At 38.9% G+C, this 24745-nt stretch overlaps 1 protein-coding gene across 1 annotated transcript; it reads left to right on the top strand.

Annotated features, from left to right (window-relative positions):
* Nucleotides 1-14598: 14598 nt before the first annotated feature.
* Nucleotides 14599-24371, top strand: LOC110107997 (F-box protein At1g55000). Its single transcript, XM_020838478.2, has 2 exons — nt 14599-15093; nt 23816-24371. Exons 1-2 carry the CDS (start codon nt 14677-14679, stop codon nt 24176-24178), a joined length of 780 nt encoding a protein of 259 aa, XP_020694137.1. The 5' UTR covers nt 14599-14676; the 3' UTR covers nt 24179-24371.
* The last annotated feature ends 374 nt before the right edge of the window (nt 24372-24745 follow it).

Genomic DNA, 24745 nt, shown 5'->3' with positions numbered 1-24745 from the left:
GAGTAGGTTTGCCTGTTCATTTAGTTGGGAGTGCGATATTTGGGCAATGGAGATCAGAGGGATTGTAGTTGGCATTCGACGGTGGTTGAAAGGACCATAGTCAACGGGTGACGGTGGTTAGAGGGACCGTAGTCGGTGCGCTACGGTGGTTGGATAGATCGTAGTTGGCGAGCGATAGTGGTTGGAGGGATCATAGCCAACGGGTGGTGGAGATCGGAGGGACCATAGCATGCAGGTGACAGATGTTTAAGGACTTATAGTCTCGCGAGCGATGGTGATTAGAGAGATCGTAGTCGGCGGGTGGCAGTGATCAGAGGGACCATAGTTGATGGGCGCTGGTTGTCGGAGGAACCATAGTTAGTGTGCGACTAAGGTTGGAGGGATCGTAGTTGACTGATAATAGTGGTAGGAGGGATCATAGCTTGTCGGTGATGGAGATGAGAGGGATCGTAGTTGGCGTGTGATGGAGGTCGAATGGATCGTAGTCAGTGGGCGGTAAAGGTTTAAGGGACCGTAGCGACAGGTGATGGAATACGGAGGGACCATAGTCGACGGGTGACGGTGATCGGAAGAACTATAGTTGGCAGGTAACAGAGGTCAGAGGGGATATATAATTGACGGGCAACAGAGGTCGGAGGGACCATAGTCAGCAAGCGACGGAGGTCGGAGGGACCATGTCAGGGCGTGATGGTGGTCAAAGTGGTGTTTTAATGGCATTATGGTGGAAGTTTGGCAATGGTTTGCCGTAGGAGGAGGTTTGGAAGTAGTTGGAGATTGGGTGGAAGTTTGATGGCAGTTGACGACCGGGGGGGTGGGGTTCAATAATGGTCGGGCGGAAGTCCAATTGTGGTGGGCGGCTGGGTATAAGTTTGGCGGCTGTTGGTGGCAGGCGGTGGTCTGACGACGGTTAGTGTCCAAGCGATGGTCCAGGAATGGTTCCTAGGTAGAGCTCTAGATCCTTAAAGCTTCAAAGCTCTCTTCATTCTCCAGCAAAAGGTCTAAGCCCAAACCCATTTTAATGTGGAAGTTGAGGTCTATATATTTATTTTTTGAGAGTGGCTTGCACCTAAACATGGAGAAGATATGGGAGCAAATTCGGAATGCTCCATCGGACGACGCATATTTATCCCCCCAATCATAGAACATTCATCTAGCATTTAAGTGAAATGAGGATGTTGAAATTAAGCGATCTTGGGCTTGTTCGATTCGTCTCGTCGAGCCGCTCGATTAGACTATAAGCATGTTATATTTAGAGGTCATTTAGCCATCCAATTAATGATTTGAACATTCTAAATATTTTTTGGTTCCATAATTTGAACCCATTTGGGTTCGAATTGGATTGAGTTCGGTGTCATTGGGTTCATCTTCTTGAGATATTCAATTTGAATATAAGTTTGCTAAAAGTAGAGTTAAGATGGTTTTGGATTTAATTTCAGAAGTTTTCAACTTGAAAATGCCTCGAGATTCGTGTTCGCTCAAGGTAATTTTTGGTGGCGTATCAAACTTGATTGATCAATACAATCAGATTCCACACAAAACTAAAAATTACATTTTGCTATCACGAAGATAAAACAACAATAAAGTTATACAAAAAAGACTCGAGATTTGTTTGAGAAAGTTTTTTTGCTACTTTAACTATCAGACAGCAACTACAATTTCATGTTGCAACTATTTTCTCACTGATTTGCATAAATTATTATGATGAAAATATACTTTTTATAATATAAGTAGCTAAGTTACTTACCCACAATTAAAAAAAAATATTATCAAAGGAGGTGAAGAAGCGACTAATTCGAAATTCTACCCCGCGCAACTAGGTGAAGTCGAAATGAAGAAGGGGAAAAGCAAACTGTAGATAGGCCTAAGGAGAAAAATAATTCATAATGACAAAATTAATTAAATAGTAAGTAATGAAATACAAAATAATAATTAATTTCCCATTTAATTTTCTAGTAATAGAAAATTAAATAATTAATAGTATACTTAGTAATTTTAGGGTACAGCTTGCTTCCACTAAACAAAATAAATTAAATTAAAAAAAAAATCATATATTTTAGGGTTGGTGAGAGTCTATAGGGATGGTGTGAATGGCTTTGGTACCGAGGGAACTGACTATGGAAGGGAAATGATGACGGTAGGTATAGCCATGGCCAGCACTATAATGAAGTCAGACGTTGGCAAATCCATATACTGATTAGTTAAAGGAGGGGTCACGTTTTTTTGGCTTTAACCGAGCTGATGATGCCATTTTATAGTGAGTTGGTGGCTCAAAGTCCACTATGAGTGCCTTGGAAGAGCAGGAAATGCTCAGCTTCAAGGCATTATTCATAATTGATTCATATAGTTCATGTATCTTAGTTTCTTTTGCAATATCATAATATTAGTAAGTTGAAACTTGTTAGCTATGCTTAATGTGGTGGCCAAAAATAACATCTAGAGTAAGGAAATAGGTTATATAAAAATGATTTGTGTTATAGCAACAACTTTTTTTTTCGTATGATTTGATTCGATTAAAGGATTCATGTTATGATTATTCGACAAGTTTTACGTTGACTTTAGATTACCTAACGCAATTTTTTACTTTTTGACTTGTATTAAAGGACATGACAACGACAGTGTTAAAAACAATATACAAAATGAGCTTATACGTGAAAATGTTGAAGTAGCTCCAATGGGAAATAAGATTAGAGAGAGTCGCCCTAGATGGTAAAACAACAGCCTTCCGATGATCCGGTTAGGAAAGTAGATGTATTAGATTTGACTTATATTAAGAAAGGTAGACGTATACCTAAAAAGATTTGGTTAGACAACATTAAAAATGACTTTTCTTTATTAGATTTTGATGCGAATTTGATCCTTAACATGACAAATGGAGAAAAAATATTCATGTAGCGGACCCCACATAGTTGGATAAAGGCTTGTTGTTGTTTTTGTTATGATTTGAATCAGTATCTCGATCAATTTAGTTAAATGCAAGAAGTTTCATCATAGATTTTTGTTGACTAGATGAAGTTTTAATGAAAATTTTGATGTTTTAAAAAGATTAGTAGAATGATGGAATGAAACTTTGCTCTTAATAAGGATGTCGGTGATGTAGACAAGAAATAGGCAACCGAATGAAAAATTTAAAAAGTTGCTTGAAAAGTGATTGATATATTGTTGTGCCATGTAATTTACTTCATCTCATGAAATTTATGATCAGTCTATAAGGTCATTAGGTAAGCACCTCTCTCTCCAAAGAAGCCATTGAGATATCCATCAATTAGGATAAAGTTTATTATGCCATCTTATAAATCTTCTTAATACTTCTTATTCCTTTAAGATGGACTATCTCAATTACTATGTCATTCTATCTCTTTCTTCTTTTTTTCTTTTTTCTTTTTTCCGATAGAGGAATTGTCTCAATAGTCCTAAATTACCGATTAACTTTGGATCATTTACTCCTTTCTATTTTTTAAGAAGAGAGATTATTCTGATCACCCATCAACAGTATTCTCATGATAATTAGAATTCCTTCCATAATCATCATAATTGACATTTTTCATAATCTCGATCTCTAATATCATACAAATGCATTCTTCAAGTTGGAGAAAGGTGGCCATTTATAATTTAAGATTATTTATAATAAGAATTATTTTAATGATATCAAATTACATATTTTGTGCTTATAAAAAAATTTGCATAAAAAAAATTATCTCATGCATGGATGGAACCAGAAAGAGTTCAAGGTAAGTAATTGTCTATCCTAAAATTTTATTTTATTTTTCTTAGAAAAATAAGTTTTTAACTATTTTGTTCATCTTCAATAATTGCAGTTGCTCAATTTCTCAGAAAAAAATCCTTTTTATATTTCATACATAAAAATTATACATTTCACAATTCAATTTTGCCCGCACTCAACATGTGTCTGCCAATTATCTTTTTAATTGTGTAGAATCATCTTTTGAAAGAAGTAGAAAGTCTCTACAACAAGATTTTTAACACACAACAAAATTAATTATTTTAATGTATATCTTTATTATAATGCATGAAAATAAAGTTATATAATTATTAGTTAATAAATATGCACATTTTATAAATTAAAACATTTTTAATAATTCTTATTGCCAAAAAATCACTTCAACATAGAGTAAAACTTAATTATTCAAAAACTACCGAATAAAGACAAATATTAGAATAATTCAAAATTTTTTTATGAAAAAAAAAATGAGCATGTCCCCAAAAGTCTAAAGAGCTTACCTGTTATTCATTAGTATTTTTTCCTTAAAAAGTTTGCCTAAGTATAAAATTTATGTTAACAGAATATAATCTTGAGATTTTTTGCTTTGTTTGGGACCCCTTTTTATTATTTGACTTTTCAAATCATAATCATAAAATAGTAATAAAAAAATTTCGAAATGAAGCCATTAGTAATAACTTTTAAAATTTTTATGAATTATATTAGATGACAAAAACAATAATAGTATAATTTACTAATTGATACATTACCAAAAATCACCTAAATTGGAGCTAATATCGAGGCAAATTTGAACGGAAAATTGTTAAAATTAAATTGGGATCATTCAAATTTCGATCTCAGCAACCTTATAGCCAAACTGAACGTCTCAACAAGAAGAACCCAATGACACCAAAATAGACCCAATCCGAGTCCAAATGGGATAGAACAAAGGGACTCAAACATATTTAGAAGCTTCAAAATATTAATTGGGTGACTAAATAATATCCAAATATGCATGCTAATACTCGAATCGAGTGGCACGACGAGACGAATCTAACAAGCACAAGATCACTTAACTCTGACATCATTAAGGTATTTAAATGTTTGATGAAAGCTAAAAAATAAAAAAATAAAAAATAAAAAATGTTTGATGAAAGTTTTATGATAAAAGAAATCAATACAAACCTTTTGATGTAGCACTCCAAATTTGCCCTAATTTTTTTCTATGTTTGTGCGGCATGTCATTCCTAAAAAACTATAAATATGCCTTAATTCTTCACATGAGTGAGATGAAAATGAAAGAAAGAGAGCTATAGAGAGAACTCTCTTGTATTTTTCAGTCATCATCGCTGATGATTGCCACCAGCTATCGCTACCGACAACCATTATTGTCATCAACGAATGGAATCGGAAATCATCACCATTTCCAGAATACTAACAATATTTGACCCTATGTGTATATTTGCGAGCTAGAATATTCCCGTTGATAAAGTAGGAAAAAATGCCACCAGCTATTGCTACGGCAACCATCATCATCATCAATGAATGAAATTAGAAATCATCACCATTTCCAGAATACTAACAATATTTGACCCTATTGTGTATTTTTGCGAAATAGAATATTCCCGTCGATAAAGTAGGAAAAACTGAGCATCTTAGCATTTTTTTTTCTAGTATCCAGCTCACAAACTTAAACAGCAAAAACACCATAAATTTACGTGTAAAACTCTGGAAAAGAGAAAAACCATTGGGTCATGCCTAGTCGAAATGATTCCACTATTGTTTGAATATGTTAAAAAGATTAACTCGTCTCAAAACTTGAGGACGGTGAAATTACAATAGTTTGGAGAGTTGGATAGAACTCTGTTGTTAATTGATAGCCACGTAAAAGTCCGGAGTTAGTTGGTGGTTGGACATAAGTTCGGCGATGGCTAGGGATTCGACGGTGGTCCGACGTCAATAAGTAGTCCTACGATGGTCAGTGGTCCGGCTGTAGTCAAGGAGGAGTCTGATTGCAAGAGAACTTTAGTTTCTCGGATAACTCTAATTTCTTTATTCTTACTCTTCCTTCACTTTCTTGCTTGGGCTCCCTTCAATGAAGAATGAGGGGTCTATTTATAGTTATTTTGGAGTAGCATGACTAGTAAATATGTAGAAGATCATGAGCATGTTGGGAGTGTTTTGAATGGACGGCCCATTACAAATCTCTTGATCATATACCATTTATCAAGTATTTGAGTGTCTTAATGCCATTAGAATTTAGCATATTGAGCTCGTTGGATTTGTCTCGTAGAGCCGCTCGATTTGACTATAAGTATGTCATGTTTGGAAAATGTTTGGTTGTCCATTTAATGGTTTGAACTTTCTAAATGCGCTTCGGGTCTTCGATTTGGATATATTTGGGCTTGGATTGGGTCAAATTTGGTGTCGTTGGGTTTTTTTAGACGTTCAGTTCGATTAAAATTTTGCTAAAATCAAAGTTCAGATGATCCCCGATTTAATTTTAGAAACTTCCGGCTAAATTTTGCCTTGAGATTCATGCCCAATAAAGATATTTTTTTGATAATGTATCAGTTGACCCCCTATTTACGGAAGTTGAACTCTTAAAAGTTTGAAAATATGATTCATAGCTTTTGAGAAACTCCTGACGTGCTTCAAAATTTTGGAATGGATTGATCATGTCCGCATAGTTCTCAAATAGTTCAAAAAGTGTCAAAATTGAGTCTAAAATATTGAAAAATAGATTCAGTGACCCCAAAAACATTTGAATAAGCCTATTCAGACCAAAACTTTGGCCCAAAACAGTTTGGGCCGAACCAGCTCACATGCCGTCGCCGGCGTGCTTCTCCTGCCCGGCTGGCTACCCACGTGCGCTTGCTAGCCCTGCCCGACTTTCCACACCGCGCACCTGCCCGACTTCACACACCGCGCTCCTGCCCGGAGTTGACCAGCGGCCCTATTGGAGCCAATCAGGTGTTGCGCCTCGGTTGGCGCGTCAACTAGCTGCGACTAATTTTCTTTTATCAACAATATATATTTATTTATTATAATAATTATTATGGAGATAAATTATGAGGACTCAATTTTGCATGATTTGATGATCACAATGAGTGATTAAGTATAATATCACAAAAGATGCAATTATTGTTTATTTTATTAACTTCATAGGCCTCAAATAAGAGAACATTCAAGCAATAATAGTTTTTACATAAAAGGATTTCAAAATTGAAAAAAGAAGCATATACATTAAATCCATATCAGCCAACTTAATAATGCTCATAAATCATAATATAGCTTGACAAAAATATGAAAATTTAATGAATCAACAACAATACATTATATATTTCCTTATAAGACCTTTTGATCATAGCACGGGATTATCGAAATTGGCTAACTACTATTATTAATTGCGTATGTTTTTTTGCACCAAAAATTAGCTTTTTGTGGGTATGATGAATTCAAAATTTTTGAAAATTAAGAGAATTCTTTTGAATTTCTACCTTTCCATGCCCGCCATAATGAAGTCATAAAAAAAATGTTTTTGATAATGTTCCCAGAAACAATGGACTCATTGTTCTATAAAAAAGAGAAATTAACCCTAGCCGCTCTGCTAGGGTTTAGTGGCTCTGGGCATCTTACCCCGCCCGGCGGGGGTTTTCTCTTCGGCGATCTCTCGTTTTCAGGGGAGTTTTCGTTTATTCTGCTTCTTCTTTCTCGTTTGGTAACTTTATTTTGTTGTTTTTATCTCGTCTTTGCCGGCATGGGGGCTGTTAAGTTAAAAGACCCCGATTTTGTGTGTGTGTGTGTGGGGGGGGGGGGGGGGGGCCTGACCGGGCACTTCCAAGGAGGGGAATGATTCACGATCATTTCTTGAAGCTCTTGCTGGTCCTAAGTCATCTTTTCCGGATTTGCATGCTTCCACGTTCCATGGCTTACCGTCGTTATGGGTTTCTGATCAGGAAATTATTGAGCTTGCTGCCCCATTTCAGTTTTCTCTAGTTTATTTTTTTTCCTTTTAAAAGGCCTCCTCTGGAATCTATTCGTAATTTTTTTTTCAATTTGAAGTTGAAAAATGAGGTATCTGTCACGATTTTAGATCATTCTCACATTCTAATCAAGCTATCTAATGATCTAGATTACTGTAGGGTGTTCTGTCACTGTTCTTACCTTGTTTTTAACTTCTTTATGAAACTAACGAAGTGGTCGCCTACGTTGGACATTGGTGTTGAATCGCCGGTGATACCAGTCTGGATTTCGTTTCCTCGTCTTCGTCCCCATTTCTTTTCGCCTCGGATTCTTTTTTGTCTTGGCGGATTGTTTGGGAAGCCACTGAAATCGACGAAGCTACTACTGTTCGATCCCGTCCTTCTATTGCCCGTGTGCTTGTAGAACTAGATATAACGAAATCCTATCCTAAGCAAGTTTGGTTAGGCTTGGAATCTCTAGGTTACACTCAAGAGGTGGTTTTTGATGAGTTCCCTCAATTCTGTGCCGGCTGTAAATGTATTGGTCACTCGCTCGGCAATTGCCGCCCTTCTGCACCTATCATTCAGAACTCTCCCCCTCCCCCTATCGCTAATTTAGAGGTTGGAAATGTTGAAAATGTTGTTACTCATACTGTTTTGGAGTGTGAAAATGTGAATGCTGGTTTTCTTCCTGAAAATTCCCATGCGGGCTGAGCCTCCGTCTTTTACCCCTGTTGTTGAGGGGGTTTCTGTTTCGTTGAAGGATGTGAATGGTGATTTTGTGAATGGTGAGGTTTATCCGGTTGTGGATGATTGCCTTACTATTAATGCCGAGCTGTAACCTTCTGCTCTTCCCTTAACTATAGAAACTCCTACTACAAATGAAGATCTTGTTTCGGTTACATTAGTTCAGGGTGCTTTGAATGAACCTATGTCTGCTCGGGTGGCTAATGGAGAGCTAGGTGTTGGTGGATTTAATTCTGATACTGTTACGGTTGCTTTATCACCTAATGCTATACCTTTTTTTTCCTCCTGCTGTAACATATGTTAGCAATGTGATTTTGCCGACTATCTCTTCGGAAAATTTGAATAATTCGGAAGGTGGTGCTGCTGGTACTTCGTCTGTTGCTTTGGTTCCTGTTGTGTTTGAGGCTGAGCCTCCTTCGTCTGGTGTCAGAGATGCGAGTAATCCGATTGTCAACAGGTTAATTGAGGTTCCAGTGAATTTGATCGATACGCAATCTATGGTAACTGTTTGGGTGATTCTTCTGGTTTGGATATTAGGAACCATCTTAATTGGCTGAATGTTTCGTCGGATTGTGAATCGGAATATGAATTTTCTTAAGGTGGTTTGGCTTCTCCGAGATTGTGCTTTATTGAGTGTTTTTATTGAGACTATGCATTTAGACGAGATGTTTGCTTTAAAACTAAAAAAAAGATCATTAAAGCACTTTTGGTGAATTATGGGTTGAGCATGTGGCCAAGATTATGATAAAGTTAATAAAACTTGTTGTGAGTTTAACAGGCCAAAAAACTTTATTATGAAAGACAATAGCTTATTATATATATATTATTTTACTCGACAGTTCTAACATGCATTAATCATTATGGTTAAAAATTGTGATGAAATAATTGTAATTTTAATATAATTTTAACTTGATAAAATTGACAGTTTATTTTCATGAATTAGGAGTGCAACCGAGTCAAGCTGACACTGGCTCAGGTTGGATTTGTTAACAAGTTTAGCTAATCGAGTTTGTGAGTCAAGCTCGAGGGCTTATTGAGTTCGAGTTCGAGCAGCCCTTCGATTTACTCGTGAGCTCGTTGAGCGGAATGAGTTTTCGTTGCGTGAGGGAAAACGAAACTGAGTTTTCGTTGCAGGAAGGAAAATGAAACTCGGAGCTCGGCTCACAAAATTGAGTTCGCCGGTGGGAAGACAGAACAGAGTTTCTGTTGCAGCCTGCGAGTGGGAAGACGAGAAGACGGGCATGAAAATGAAACTGCGGGGAAGTGAAGGTGAGGAGACGTGGGATTGGAGCTCGGACTAAACAAGTTGTTTTCCCTGGGGAGTTGAGCTTGAGCTCGACCTTTAAGCTTGACTTGAATTTGAGCTCGAGTTCAAGCTTGGTATTTGGCAGTCGAGTCAGCCTTAAACACCCCCTGACTCAAAATCGACTCATCTCGTTTGCACCCCCAACATGAAGAGATATACTATAAGATATAAAAATGCATAACATCCGAACTTCAAATAAAATGATTTTTCTTTTTTGATATTTTGGCCAATTAAGATAAATTTATACGCATATCATATATGTAAAACTCGACCCTTTAGTTGAGAGTAAAAGCTTCAACCAACAAATAATATTAGTTGGGTAAATAAAATTGCATGATAGAATAGCACTTCTCTTATGATAATAGTAGAATTGAGTGGGTTAATTTTTAAACTAAGTATGGTTTAAATTTAATTATGTTATCAACCAATGTATTTTAAAATTTTAAAAGTCACCAAAGTTGCCCATTTGATGGGCAACTAGTGATTAAAGGTAAGTCGTCCGTCAAACAGGTGACTTATATGAATTATTATTTAAAAAAAAAAAAGATACATCACAAAATCAATGTTATAGTTTTGAGATATGTTTTACAGGGTACAATACTGTTGGTAGCTTTGGTTTTGATCGAGCTGTAAAGTTGCAGGGAATAGTCATATTCATTGAGCTGTAAAGTTGTATTATAAAATCAATGTGTATTATCAAATCAAATATGGATGTATGTGTTGTCTTGTCATATAATTAGTAACATTTAATATGATTAAATGATTTATATTATTTAGTCTGAACCATTTACATATGATTCAGAGGGTATATAATCTATTGATGGAGAGCTTTTTTCGATGAGTAGGAGCTGTATCTTGTAGTCTTAAAATTTTTTCTTCAGGAGTTATGCAATTTTTTATGCATAACTTAGCAATGTATTCATCGGTTATGGATAAGATTTGAATAATCCCCACGAAGTAGATGATTCAAGAGGGTAGTAGTCGGTTGAAGGAAAGTTTGGCGCGATCTATTGATGAGAGCCTTGAAGTGAAGACAAAAACAAATGAAATATTTTGTTGTGTTGTGCATTCTTGGAGCAAAGATGAAGATTGCTTATTATGACACATGCATGATGAAGTTATAAAAATAAAGTTGTGTTGGGCTGACGATGAACATTTGGTTTCGTTGGAAGTACTAAAGGGTCAAATTAGTGAAATCGTGGGTGATAAAGAAGGTTCAATCGTGGTGGTTGTTGAAAGGTCATTGATTGATATAAATCACTGTATTCTAAACTATAAATGGTTTCATGTATACGATGATTGGCTTTTAGAGTCCTATAAGAATTTGATGGGAGATGTTGTGCAAGGAAAGAAGAATGATTTTTTGAATGGAGAATATTGGAAGTATATTCAACAAAAGTTTGAGTACAATTTCAATTATTGGCCAAACATAGCTCCAAGCTCGCCCAGGCATGCTAATTTGGAATATGTTATTTTATCTTTCTTTGTTTATGTCATTAGAAGTGTTTAGGTTTATTCTCTGTTTTACTGTTAATCCTGGGTCATGTTATACTTTTTTATTCTTAATTGTCATTTAATATATCATGAATGAAGGCTACTTTGGTATTTAAAATAGAATAAAGAACATGACAACTAAAAATAGGTGAAGGTATATGAAATAGAACAAAGAAGTGGAACTTAATCCATATCAAAAGAATACAACGTGAGCATCATATATATAAATAGAAATATCCAAAAGGTATAAAATACATATCATTGATGCCTTCTCTTATAATGATGTTATATGCATCACTGCCATGAGTAAATGTTGAGGTGCATGCAAAGGTTTGGCGCGTAAGTGGTGCTACTCATCAACAATGTCCTCCACATGTGTGGTGGATGCCTTAGCAAGGACGAAGGTACAAAATCAGGAGTAAATGCAACCTCTAAATGATGGGCCCTCATCAGCATAAGAGGAAGTTCCAGCATTGTATATCTTTATAGGTGCATGTGCTGAGCGAAATGTTGTTTGCTGGCTATCAGTATCCTCAAAGTGCTAGTCATCATCAATATACATTTGTTGGCACAAGATGCAACATAATCCCTTACAATGTTGATGTCCCGCTGCATAGCAGTGTTCTCAGTCCCGCTAAAATAAGGATTTAATATGTTCCATATGTTGAGAAAGAAATCCCTATGCAACAATTTAAATAATTTGTTATGTTATTTAAAAATAATAAGTCCAACTTAAAAGTGTTAGTTATACGCACTATATGCCACTCAGTTGGAGCTCTAAGGTAGTACGTTAGAGGGGGGGTCTATATGTGCCTTCAACATATAAAGCATGGCCCGTAATCTGAACCACCTCAAATACTGTTGAACATCCGAGTCATCGTGGTAATCATAGTGTACTACTGCAACTGTAGATGCCCTTATGTTCTCCCATAGTGCAATGTATGCCTAATGGTATAAAGCCCAATTAAATAGAAGGTAAATACAAACAACCTTAGCTCGAATCTCTCCTTTGTAAGGCTCCCATGTCACTTGCATTAGTGGCAGCAAAGTGAGGAAATTAGGATTTCCAGTCAATAACTTCCTTAAACGATCCTTATTCCATTAGTGGTTAATTTAATATTACTTGCTACAAGAACCATATAAATTACAATTGCTATAGTTGCATGTGAAAAATTTTCATATATGGCACCTACACTTAGACCATCAAGCTTAGATGGGTATGAAACATGAAGTGAAGGTATACTCACATGAAAGTCTACTTGGGCCTGGTGGCTTCACTCAACTCCCTGTATAGATGGGCCAAGATAGTACCTCCAAGTGAGTAGGTTCTGAAAATTGAAATATCCTCCAGTAATGACAAATACTGTATGTGAATCTCATATCCTAAAGTGCCAGGTAGAAGGTGGTATTCAATAATGAATAATATATATGCCCGCACATGTTTCTAAAAATCCATCTCTAATAGGTCCAGGTAGGAATCCCTCCAGAAAGTCCAATGCAACGTCTGAGCATGAGCTCACCCCATTCTAAATTTTGAGCTTATGCGTTGATCAAAGGGGTCATAAGTCATCGCAGCAGTCAGGTCATGTACTCCACCTTCTACATGTTCCAACCACTTTGTGTCCAATAAGAGCTAGGCCGTCCACTTGAATACCCAAAATCATAAAGACGTCCTGCAATGTAATCGTCATCTCTTCAGTTGGCAGGTGGAATGTGTTTGTCTGCGGTGTCCATCTTTCCACCAAAGCTGTCAATAAATGATGATCCATCCGTATGTGCCTCATCTGACTAATGCAAAATTTAGGCATGCTTTCTTACTAAAACACATGCACTCTACCAACTCATTTGGAATTGAGAATTCATCTTCTATTTGCTTCCCTGAGTCCCCAATGTCAAAAGTTATTTGTTGATCTCATTCACTGATGCTTCTACATGTACGCACGAAATCATTCTTTGCAACCATGTCTTCTTCAGTGTCAACGATCCTAGAGAAATAACTTTGAACGACCTCATGTATATCACCATACTTCTACATTTGCTTCATTCATACCAGGGATAAATTCATCATTGTCATTGTCTGATTCATTCTCACTTCCACTATTCATTATTTCATAAACTTCATCCAAACTTAGAGGTTGCCGAGTGGAAGGTCTCGCTCCTTCCTCTAAAACACTATTTAGTTCCTCGACGGGTGCAAATAAAGAACCACCCATTCCACGATCCTCTGAATAAATTGGGATGTCAAATTCTGCTCAAAATTACTATAATCGGGTAGCTCTGCAACCTCCACATAAAGTATAAGAATTTGATTGGCAGCATGTGATAGCACCATAGCACAAACGTCATCATCTTCAACAATACAAGCAATAAACTCATTTCCTACTAGCAAACGACAAACTAACATCACAATGTACTTTGACGTGCCATACTTAAGTCCTTTCAGAACACTCAACTTAAGCTGCTCTAACTTCAACTTACTTGACACTTGTATAGGCTGATAACTGCCCCCAATATAAGTTGGTGCATACTTAGCATCGATGCATAAATAATCACCGTACATCAGAACAAACAAAGAACTTCTTGAACTCATGCTTGCCTTGTATGAACTGACAAAACATCTAATGATATCCAGTGATTAAACAAACACAACATTTGACTTCTCCAAAAATAGTAAAGCTTATGTGTACTCATATTTTCCTAAGTTTAAAAACATTTGCAATACAAAAGAACAGACTTCTTACAAAACTTCTACCCATTTTCAAATGGCATAAAATAATACTCCCAAAATTTCATATCAACAAACATCCAAAAGCGAACACACATACATGTTCATTCTCCCAAAAATATAAAAATTTACAAAAAAATCTCATGAAAATTCAAAACTCATGAACTCAATGGCCTCATTTTCACAAAATCTCAAATTTCCCTTGTACATAACAAAATCTCAACCGAAAAAAAGTCATTTTCACGGATAGAAAACTCATTTAACAAAAACTCAAAATAATAAAATAACTATGCGATTTAGTGTTAATAATAGCTAGAACTAACACCTAAGAGTACTAGACAAGTAGAACTATACAATACAAACATGTAGACATGAAAAAAAAAAAAAAACTTACTTACTATGTCGACGATTCGTGGGAACGTGCACTAGCTTTGAAACAAACAAACAGTCAAAATAAAGAGAGAATCGAATGGGGGGGATTTTTATTGGGGTTACTTACTTTAAATAGCAAGTCGCTCGTCAAAAGGGCAACTTTGAAGACTTTTATTTTTTATTTTTAAAATGTTGGTTAATAACGTAATTATATATTAAACAGTAGTTAGTTTAAAAATTTTCCCTTATAAAGTTGTTAATGGCGGTAGGAACTTCATGAAAGGGCAATCCGTGGCCGTCTACCGGCGGGCACTCTTAGCAGTGAATCATTTCTTCAACTCTCGCATAGATGGGATGTTGCGGTGAAGAGGAGGAAGACGGGCTCCTCCATGTCCTCCTCCATGATCCAAATCCCTCCGCTGAAGCAGAAGAATCCAACTCTACCTCCGCCGAAGCAGTGCTCTCCCCGATGAATTCCCACTTCTCGGCTCTAGGAACAAGGGACGTCCTCCGCTCGATCCTACAACTGCTACCGTCGTCGGATCTGGCTCGGGCTGCGTGCGTTTGCAGGGTGTGGAGGGAGGTTGCCTCTGAACGGGAAGTGCAGGAGCGGGCTTTCCGAGAACCGTGGAACGTCCGGCGGCTTATTGGTTCTCCGTCATCTGCTAGCTTTTGGCGCTACCCTGGCCTCAATAGATTCGCGATCTCCCATCTCCTCTTACGCGGCGACACCGTTGCTGGCGTTGCCCTCAAGTATTCCGTGCAGGTAGTGATCTCCTAATACCTGTTCTTCTATTCGGTTTTCGAAACTGAATTTCGATTGCTTTCGAATGTTTTCCATAATGCGTGGGTTGGGAGAGTTCATAAATGAGAAATGATGTGTTTCCAAAATGTATATTGTTATGGGAATTTATAGGCTATAAATCTGATTTCTGTTTTTTCATATGAGCTTTAGAATATGCATGGGCTTCATCTATGCCGTTCAGGTGTCAGGAGCTGCCATGATTAATAGAAGAATTAGAAGGGCAATATTTGTAAATTTGAGCTGCCTGTGTCTTGTATGTTTTCAGCGGCTGAATTTTTTAGAAAGTACACTAACAATTCTGTTCTTCTATTTTAAAGTTCTCATGCATGTTAGTTTTGTATCTATTGAAAGCTAGTGAAACGTAACTGTATAGCACACTGTTTAAATTAGATTGGTGCCAATCACTTGAAGGGAAAATCTATTCAGTCTGATTATCGAGAGGATAGCATGGGAATCCATTTGCTCTCAAAGGCTTTTTGTTGCGTTTGCTCTTCGATCTTTTCGCTCGTTTTTCAACTTGCAATGCCCGATGCGAAAGTTGAAGACTTGATACTACTGCAAATTTGTGAATAAATCAACCTCAAGCTTGGCAATTGAATTTCACTTATGATCACTAATATTGTATGTATTTTGAAATGAATTGGTATAAATTTACTTTCCATTTGTAATTTTATTCAAATCCTTCTTTCTGGAAGGCATTAAAAACTGTTTATATCTCCTACAGTAAAAAAAAATAGTCTTGTTTTAGGATAAGAACAAGTGCGCATGTTCATTATCATTAGCCTTATCCCAACTATATAAAGGGTGGGTTGACAATGCTCCTTTTCCAATCATTTTTGTCTGCATCATCATAAGTTCTTAGCACCATCAATGCATCTTGGTGCTTGCTCTTGCAAAGTGAGATGTTAGAAAAAAGTAGCTATTTCACTTCATTTACCTATTTCATTTATGAAAAATACTTTTAAACATTAAAAATATACTCATTGCAATAAAAAAAAAATTTAAAGTTTTGTTGCAATCAATGCTCTAAAATCTTGCCAAATAGATTTTCTTAAATAAATTATCCCAAAAAAATAAATAACTTGAACAATTGTTAGGTTTCAAATATGCATAACATATGCATAATATAATCTTTGTTATTATTTAGTTGATTACTATTATCCATTTTCTATTCTACTTGAGTAGAATTGTAATCTCTTATCATTCATCCGTATATTTGGAGTTATCCTCATCATCCTTAAGATTTTTACTTTAGAAGTTGAAGCTCTTGCATTTATATATTAATCTAACTTATTGTTGAGTTTGCACAATTGATTGTTTTTAAATTGTTCATGCTATTTTTTACATCATCCTTTCCTAATTTTATCATAAAAAAATTAACGAATTCTCCACATTTTAGTAATAACACCCACTTCTATATCGATAATTGATAAGGGATTTCCCCTCCTTCAAAACGATGGCATGCTTATGCTCCCTTGGGGGAGGTAAGCCTTGAGGGAGTTGGAACACCTCACTTAATTGTTGCAGGAGTGGTTGGACTATCTTTGGAACTTCCTCCTCTCTCTCTCCATGCTTCCCCCTCCCTTGAGGCTCTGGAGCTCCACCAAGAAATCTATCCCTGCTCCATGGATACCCTCACCATGGTCTTAAGAGAAACCTTGATTTTGGATAGACTAGGATCCCCCATGATCTTCACCTTCCTCCCTCCCATCATGAATTCCATAGTCAATGCTTTTTAGTCTACCTTGGTTTTCCTTAATGTTTGCAACCACTTTATGCCTAAAATTACATTTGTGCTCCATAACTCCAAGGGAAAAAAATCCTCCTTCAACTGGATCTCTTGCAGTGTCACCATCAACCATAGGCAAATGCCTATACTCTTCTCCATCTTCCCCGTTACTATCATCAACCCAAAATAACCCATGTCGACTAAGTTCAGCCCCAATAGGTGCACCACCTGGTTGGAGATGAAGTTGTGGGTCATCCCACTCTCCACTAAAACTACTTCTAATTCTCCTCCTATCTGTGTCCTCACCTTATGCTGTGATTTGAGGTAAACCCCACCATTGAGTTTAGGTAAACCTCTGCCACATCTAAGTGAAAATGCTCCTCTTCAACCACCTCCTCATCTAGAGACTTCCTCTCATCATCACAAAGTATAAGTACTTACAGCGAACAGTCCTTGCTGCGGTGTCCCGGTCTAAACTTCTCATCATAACGCAAACACAATCCCCTAGCCCGCTTCTCGTGAACCTCTACCTCAATCAGCCGCTTGAAATTTCCCCATGGTCTTGCTCCTAATCCCTTATCCTTAGGTACTTCTCTCTGAATGGGCACATGCTATAATTTTAGTGCTAAAAAAGTGACCATCGTCCGCTATGAAGCTCCCAAGCTGCTGCACTTGATGGTTCTCTCATATGAGTTTTTGCCCTCCACCAACTGGGCTAGCTCTATAACCTCCCCCCAACCCTCATGGCCTCAATAACCTAACAATAACCCCGATCTCTAACTTGAGTTCATGATGGGGACATCAGATCATCATGGAGAGTTTACCAGCGACGTGGCCGCCGATTTGCGGCCACGATCGAGTCGTTATATTTTTTGAGTCGATGTATTTTGTTTTCATGCATTTTATTATTTGCTTATGAGTGTTTATTTTATTTCCCTTTGTACCCCGTTGTATGGGAATGGTCATGTGTAAGCCTAAGGGCAATTGTGTCATGTCAGTTAGAGTCTTTTGTATGAGGCTATTTAAAGCCCCTTTGTCAAGCTAATGGATGATTATTTGAGAATATTGTCTTCTTGCTTGGAGCATTGTGAGAACTTGTGAATTCTAATGGAGAGAGATCCCTAGGAGAGGGAAATAGGCGCATCACCCACCAACCTTGGAGACGGCCGGGTTCGTGGTGGGTGATGCGCCTATTACCTTCTTATCTTATCACCACCTCATCGTCGAACTTCCCCACCCTCCACTTCTCACCGCCAGCCATCTCACCCGATCATTCCCCTCTCCCAAACCTCTCGGTCTCCCTTTACCCGAGAAACTCCCACCTTGCCGCCACCATTGCCCCATAAGCCGTCGGCCATAGCTCCTGGCCGCCGACCATCCCCCCTTTGATCTGTTTCCTATTTCGGATTTGGCATATTTTGGAATACAATTGAATTTGAATTCACGATAGCGGACTATAAATCCTAAGAACTTTCCTGCACTAACTCCAAATGCGCATTTTAAAGGATTCATCTTTAAATCAAACTTGCGCAGGCGTTCAAAAACGATTCGCAGATCTCTGAGGTGATCTTCGCGGACCTTGCTTTTGACGACCAAATCATCCACATAGCATTCAACCTGCTCATGTATCATCTCATCGAAGATGACAGTCATGGCACGTTGATAGGTGGCCCCAGCGTTCTTGAGACCGAAGGGCATCACCTTGTAACAAAAGACACCTATAGGTGTACGAAATGCAGTGAATTTCTCATCCTCAGGGTCCATCTTTATCTGATTGTAACCAGATGAACCATCCATGAATGAGAAGATGCTATGTGATGATGCTATATCCACCATAAGCTCAGGAATGGGAAGAGGAAAATCATCCTTTGGACATGCCTTATTTAGATCACGAAAGTCGATACAGACACGAATCTGCCCGCTCTTCTTCCGGACTGGAACAACATTGGCAAGCCAAGTGGGGTACTTCTCTTCCCTAATGAAACCAGCTTCTATCAGCTTCTTGGTAACTCGAACGGAGTCGATAGCGGCGGAGATGCAAATCTTTTTCGGAGAAATGCGTTGAGAGCTGAGGCAGATCAACGCGCGCCTGGATAGGAATCAAGACGTTCGGGCGACAGTACCGGCAACCACACCGGCAGCTAGACGCGGGTTCTTGACAGACAGGGAGCGGTTGAGAGAAACGGCGCCTTGAATCCTGTCCGATTCAGAGGATGAGGCTGGCGCATTTAATCAATTGGAAGTGTCGGATTTGGACGAAGAGCCGGAGTTGATTCGAAGGAGGTGGCCAATCGAGCGGGGAAGGCACCACAGCGAATTTCGCATTAAGCTAGACATCCCTTTTTTTGATGGTAAGCTGCATATTGAAGACTACTTGGATTGGGAAAGGTCCGTTGAGACCTTCTTTGAGTACATGGAGATTGAGCCGGAGAGGCAAGTCAAATACGTGGCTTGTAGACTCAAAGGAGGTGCAAGCGCTTGGTGGCAGCAGACTATCCAATCCCGGAGGCGTGAAGGCAAGGGTTCAGTCAGAAACTGGTTTCGTATGAAACAGCTACTCCGCAGCCAGTTTTTACCAATTGATTTCGAACAAATGCTATATGTGCAATACCAGCATTGCACCCAAGGAGCGAGGACCGTGAACGAATATACCGAGGAGTTTCACCGGCTCAGTGCTAGAAATAACCTGAGGGAATCAGCTAACCAGTTGGTGGCGCGGTATATCGGTGGCTTACAGGAAGCAATTCAAGATAAGTTGGAATTGAATGCCATTTGGTCGTTGTCACAAGCCGTCAACTATGCTCTCAAAGTAGAAATGCAGATGAGAAGGCACCAAGCTAGTCGGTCTCACCGTCGTATGTTCGATTCATCCACCGAAGGCGGAAAAGCAACTATGGTGCAGCCCGGTCAATACAACAAGTCCATAATTGCTTCAGCCAGCTCCAGTCTGCAAGCAGCAACTAGCTCCAAGGGGGCAGACAATAAACCAATTCAGAGAAGCAAAGCCCCGGTAAGAGAGAACCCTTATGCTAAGAATCCTAACATCAAGTGCTTTCCATGCTTCCAACAGGGACACAAATCCAACGAATGCCCAACTCGTCCTCAACTACAATTATTGGAAGGCGACGAAGATGACGAAGCAGACAATCTGGAGTATGCCGGGGATGAAGAGCCAGAGGATGTTGTGGGTGATGAAGGCGAACCGGTGATGTGCGTGATTCAGAAATTGCTTCTAGCTCCGAGACAAATGCCGAACTCACAGCGGAATGCTCTCTTTAAGACTAAATGCACAATTCAAGGAAAAGTTTGTGATCTGTTAGTTGACAGCGGGTGTACAGAAAATGTGATATCTCGTGCGGTAGTGCAGTCATTGCAGTTAAAAACTTCCAAAAATCCAAACCCTTACAAAATTAGTTGGGTTAAAAAGGGTGTGGAAATTTCAGTGACCGAATTGTGTAAGGTAGCCTTCTCTATTGGTCGACACTACGCCGGCGAAGTATTATGTGACGTGATTGAGATGGACGTATGTCATCTTATTCTCAGACGCCCGTGGCAGTTCGACGTAGGGGCTATTTACGATTGTCGGGCTAATACGTACGCATTTGATTGGAAGGGAAGAAAATTGAGGCTGCTTCCACGTACGGCGGAAAACGAAGTAAGTAAAACAAGCCCAAAGACTGCCTTACAGAGAAGACTCTACTCAACGTGTGGCGGGAGTCCAATTGTTTGATGATGTTGGTGGTGCAAGAGCCAAACCGAGACAATGATGAGGTGACCGAGTCTCCAGAAGTTCAGTTGCTGCTTCAGCAGTTTGCAGATCTGTGCCCACAGGAATTACCGAACGAGCTGCCACCTATACGGGCTATTCAGCATCAAATTGAGCTAATACCGGGAGCAATATTGCCCAATCTTTCACACTACAAAATGAGCCCAAGTGAACACCAGGCCCTTCAACAAATCGTGGATGAGCTGCTGACAAAGAATTTGATTCAACCAAGTGTGAGTCCTTGTGCGGTACCGGCATTATTGGTACCTAAAAAGGATGGGTCTTGGAGGATGTGCATGGATAGTAGATCTATCAACAGAATCACAGTGAAGTTCCGTTTTCCTATGCCGAGAATCGAGGACATGTTGGATAGGCTTTCCGGAGCAATTATATTTTCAAAATTGGATTTGCGCAGCGGGTATCACCAGATCCGAATTCGAAGTGGGGATGAATGGAAGACAGCTTTTAAAACTCGTCAAGGACTCTACGAGTGGAAAGTCATGCCTTTTGGGTTGTGCAATGCCCCGGCCACTTTTATGAGACTGATGAACGAAGTGCTCAAGCCATTCCTTAACAAATGCTGCGTCGTCTATTTTGATGACATACTAGTATATAGTGCAACCCGAGAGGAACATTTACAGCATTTAAGGAGCCTGATCGAAACTTTAAGGAAGAATAAACTATTTCTGAATTTGTCCAAGTGCAAGTTTGCTACCGAGCAGGTGGGCTTTCTCGGGTTCTTAATTTCAGCTGAGGGAATACGAGTTGATCCTAGGAAAGTGGAAGCCATAGAGAACTGGCCGACTCCCCGCTGTTTGACTGATATCCGAAGTTTTCACGGATTAGCAAATTTCTACTGGAAGTCCATTCGGGGATTTAGCAGCATTATGGCTCCAATCACCAATGTCCTGAAACAGCTGCAGTTCTCATGGGCAGAGGAACAACAGCAGAGCTTTAAGGCAATAAAATTGGCTTTAACTTCAGCCCCGGTTTTGGTTCTACCTGATTTTAACAAACCTTTCACGGTTGATACAGATGCATCTACGGTGGGCATTGGGGCAGTGCTATCTCAAGAGAGAAAACCTGTGGAATTCTTTAGCGAAAAATTAAGTCCATCCTGACAAAAATGGACGGTTTACGAACAGGAGCTGTACGCCGTGGTGAGGACTTTAAAACAATGGGAGCACTATTTATTACATCAGGATTTTATATTATGCAGTGACCACAAGGCCTTACAGTACATCAATTCACAGAAAAACATTAGCCGAATGCATGCTCGCTGGGTTATTTTCCTGCAGCGATTCAGTTTTGTCTTACAGCACAAAAGCGGGGCACAGAACACTGTAGCGGATGCGTTGAGCCGAAGGGCTATGCTGATCACACAGTTGCAATCCGAATTCTCTGGTCTGGCGTGCTTGACAGAGCTGTATCCAGGAGATGAATTTTTTAAAGAACACTGGGCTAAGTGTTGCAAACAAGAACCGGTAGATGATTATTCTATTCGGCATGGCTTTCTTTTCAAGGGACATTTACTCTGTGTGCCATCTTCATCGTGGAGGCAACATTTTATTAAGGAAGTTCATGCAGGCGGATTGTCGGCGCATATGGGCAGGGATAACACGATTGTGCAATTCCAGCAACGTTTTTTTTGGCCTCATTTGCGGCGGGATGTCTCGAAGTTTGTGGAAAGATGCTCAATATGCCAGTCTTACAAAGGCGGGGGCCAAAACACTGGCTTATACCAGCCACTGCCTGTACCGGAGTCTATATGGGAAGACTTAAGTCTCGATTTCATTTTAGGCTTACCGAGGACCAAACATGGCAATGATTCGATTATGGTTGTCGTTGATCGATTCTCCAAGATGGCACATTTCATTGCGTGCAAGAAAACGTTTGATGCTCTCAACATTGCCAAGATTTTTTTTAAGGAAATCGTTCGACTACACGGCATTCCCCGCAGTCTTATGTCAGATAGGGATGTTAAATTCATCAGCCATTTCTGGCGTGAATTATGGAAAAGGTTGCATACACAAATTCAGCTCAGTTCGTCCTATCATCCGCAAACTGATGGCCAAACGGAAGTGGTCAACCGCACGTTGGGGAATCTACTACGTTGCCTGGTTCAAGACAATCCTAAACTATGGGATGAGCTTCTCAGCCAAGCTGAATTTGCGTTTAATTCAATGACCAACCGATCCACTGGTATGTGCCCATTTAGTATAGTTTATACTAAAACACCCAATACGGTTCTTGATGTTGCAGTGCTGCCGAATTGCAAGAGCAAGACTGCAGCCACCTTGGTGGAGAACTATACTGAATTCCTATCCAATATTCGCTTAAGACTGCAAGCAGCCAACGCAAAATACAAATCGGAAGCAGATATTCACCGTCGGGAGAAACTTTTTAAAGCTGGAGATCTGGTACTTGTAAGGCTAAAACGTGAACGACTTCCCGTTGGCGAATACTCAAAGTTGGGCAAGAAGAAATGGGGGCCGTTTCCTATTGTCCATAAAATTAACGATAACGCATATGTCGTTGATTTGCTTGAGGAGTTTAACACATCGCACACTTTCAATGTCAAAGATATCTACACCTATCATCCTCCAGATGACCCCGAGAACCAACAGCAATCTGCTAGCACAGATTTTCTTTCTAGCGGGGGCGAATGATGCGGAGCAATCCCGGTTATTCGGTTCCAGGGAGTACTTTAACCTTCAGTAGAATAAACTTGCTTATTCTGTTAGTAGAATTCAGGTGCCACTACCTAGTTAGCTTTAGTTAGTTATATATTACAGCACTCCCTTTTTATTATGTTTACCTTTTAGTAGTAAAGGCTGGCATATATTAGCCAGAGCTGTTATCAGAGGAAAATAGCTTTTTCATTTCAATAGAAACAATACACAGCTCCACCGTGAATTGGAGTTTCTACATTGCTCGTCCCTCTTGTTTCTCTATTGCTTGCAGGTGTTGCGGCATCAACATGTATAACAGTTTTATTCAATGTCTTCTTCTTTTTTATAGTTTTATTCAATTTCTTCTTAGTGCATGCCTATGTCAGTTCTTCAGTTATATTCGTTCATCTTCTCATTGTTGAATCCTCTGCATTAAACACAGATGCCAAGGCTTGGCATTTATTTCATGGATGATTTTCTCAACTGGCCTTTTAACTTGATCATAAATTTATGTAGGTGATGGACATTAAGCGTCTAAACAATATGATGAGTGACCATGGAATTTACTCAAGAGAGAGGCTTCTCATACCCATAAGCAATCCAGAACTTCTCCAGGACAGCATCTGCTACATTGAGTTAGACGGTCATGCAAAGAGAGAAGTTGCAGTTCTCTATTTAGAAGGTGGGCCTAATGGAAAATCTACTCCTATTAGTGGTTTCATCACTGAAAGAAGCAGGAAGAAAATACTTGATTCCATGAAGCGAAGTATGCATGTAGATGATGAAACTGCAGCATATTACTTGTCAATCTCAAATAACAATCCCAGGGCTGCTTTTCTTCAGTTCTCTGAGGACCTTGGGTGGGAGCAAAGGCGATGAACGCCCCGGAAGTTCACATCATAATTCCATAAATGATTGAAACATTACAAAATGTTTGTCTTAGTATATAGTATTTTTGCCTCAGTATTCTCGGGCTTAACTCAAGGGAAAGGAGGTATGTTACCGAAGCTAAACTTCTATTGTTGTTGATGTAATCTTAATTTTGTCTTCATTCTAGGCAATTTCAGCTGCATCTATCGCTGGAAAAAATGTTTCCAGCCTTAAGTAGGCCTATTCTATAATCAAACACAAATTTGACTACTAGGACCAGCTAAACCAGATAGTGTTAACCCAATTTATGGAAACTCCTAAAAAAATCAGAGATTAACGGTCTTGAGGATTATTTCAAAAATTAACTTTGCATACTTATTGTATATAAGATTTTGTAAGTATACTAAAGTGATAGGAAATACTTGATTTCAAGTAGTTCCTAACCAAAACTGAAGCCGAACAAGGAGAAAACTGCTGTCTCCAACAGTGGACAGCAACTATGCGCAGGAAAAACAGTGAATTTTGCGAGAATATTGAGAGACAACGCAAGCAAAGACTTGTATTTTTACTAGTAGA

The sequence above is a fragment of the Dendrobium catenatum genome, unplaced genomic scaffold, assembly GCF_001605985.2.
Source record: "Dendrobium catenatum unplaced genomic scaffold, ASM160598v2 fragScaff_scaffold_853, whole genome shotgun sequence".
Classification (NCBI taxonomy): Eukaryota; Viridiplantae; Streptophyta; class Magnoliopsida; order Asparagales; family Orchidaceae; genus Dendrobium; species Dendrobium catenatum.
The sequence above is the reverse complement of the archived record's forward strand: the minus strand, read 5'-3'. Positions and strand labels throughout refer to the sequence as shown.

Excerpts from the sequence above, each read along its gene's own strand:
- LOC110107997 (XM_020838478.2), top strand. The coding sequence starts at position 14,677 with ATGGGATGTTGCGGTGAAGAGGAGGAAGACGGGCTCCTCCATGTCCTC. Across the intron at positions 15,094-23,815 it reads CCCTCAAGTATTCCGTGCAG|GTGATGGACATTAAGCGTCT; the intron begins GTAGTGATCTCC and ends AAATTTATGTAG.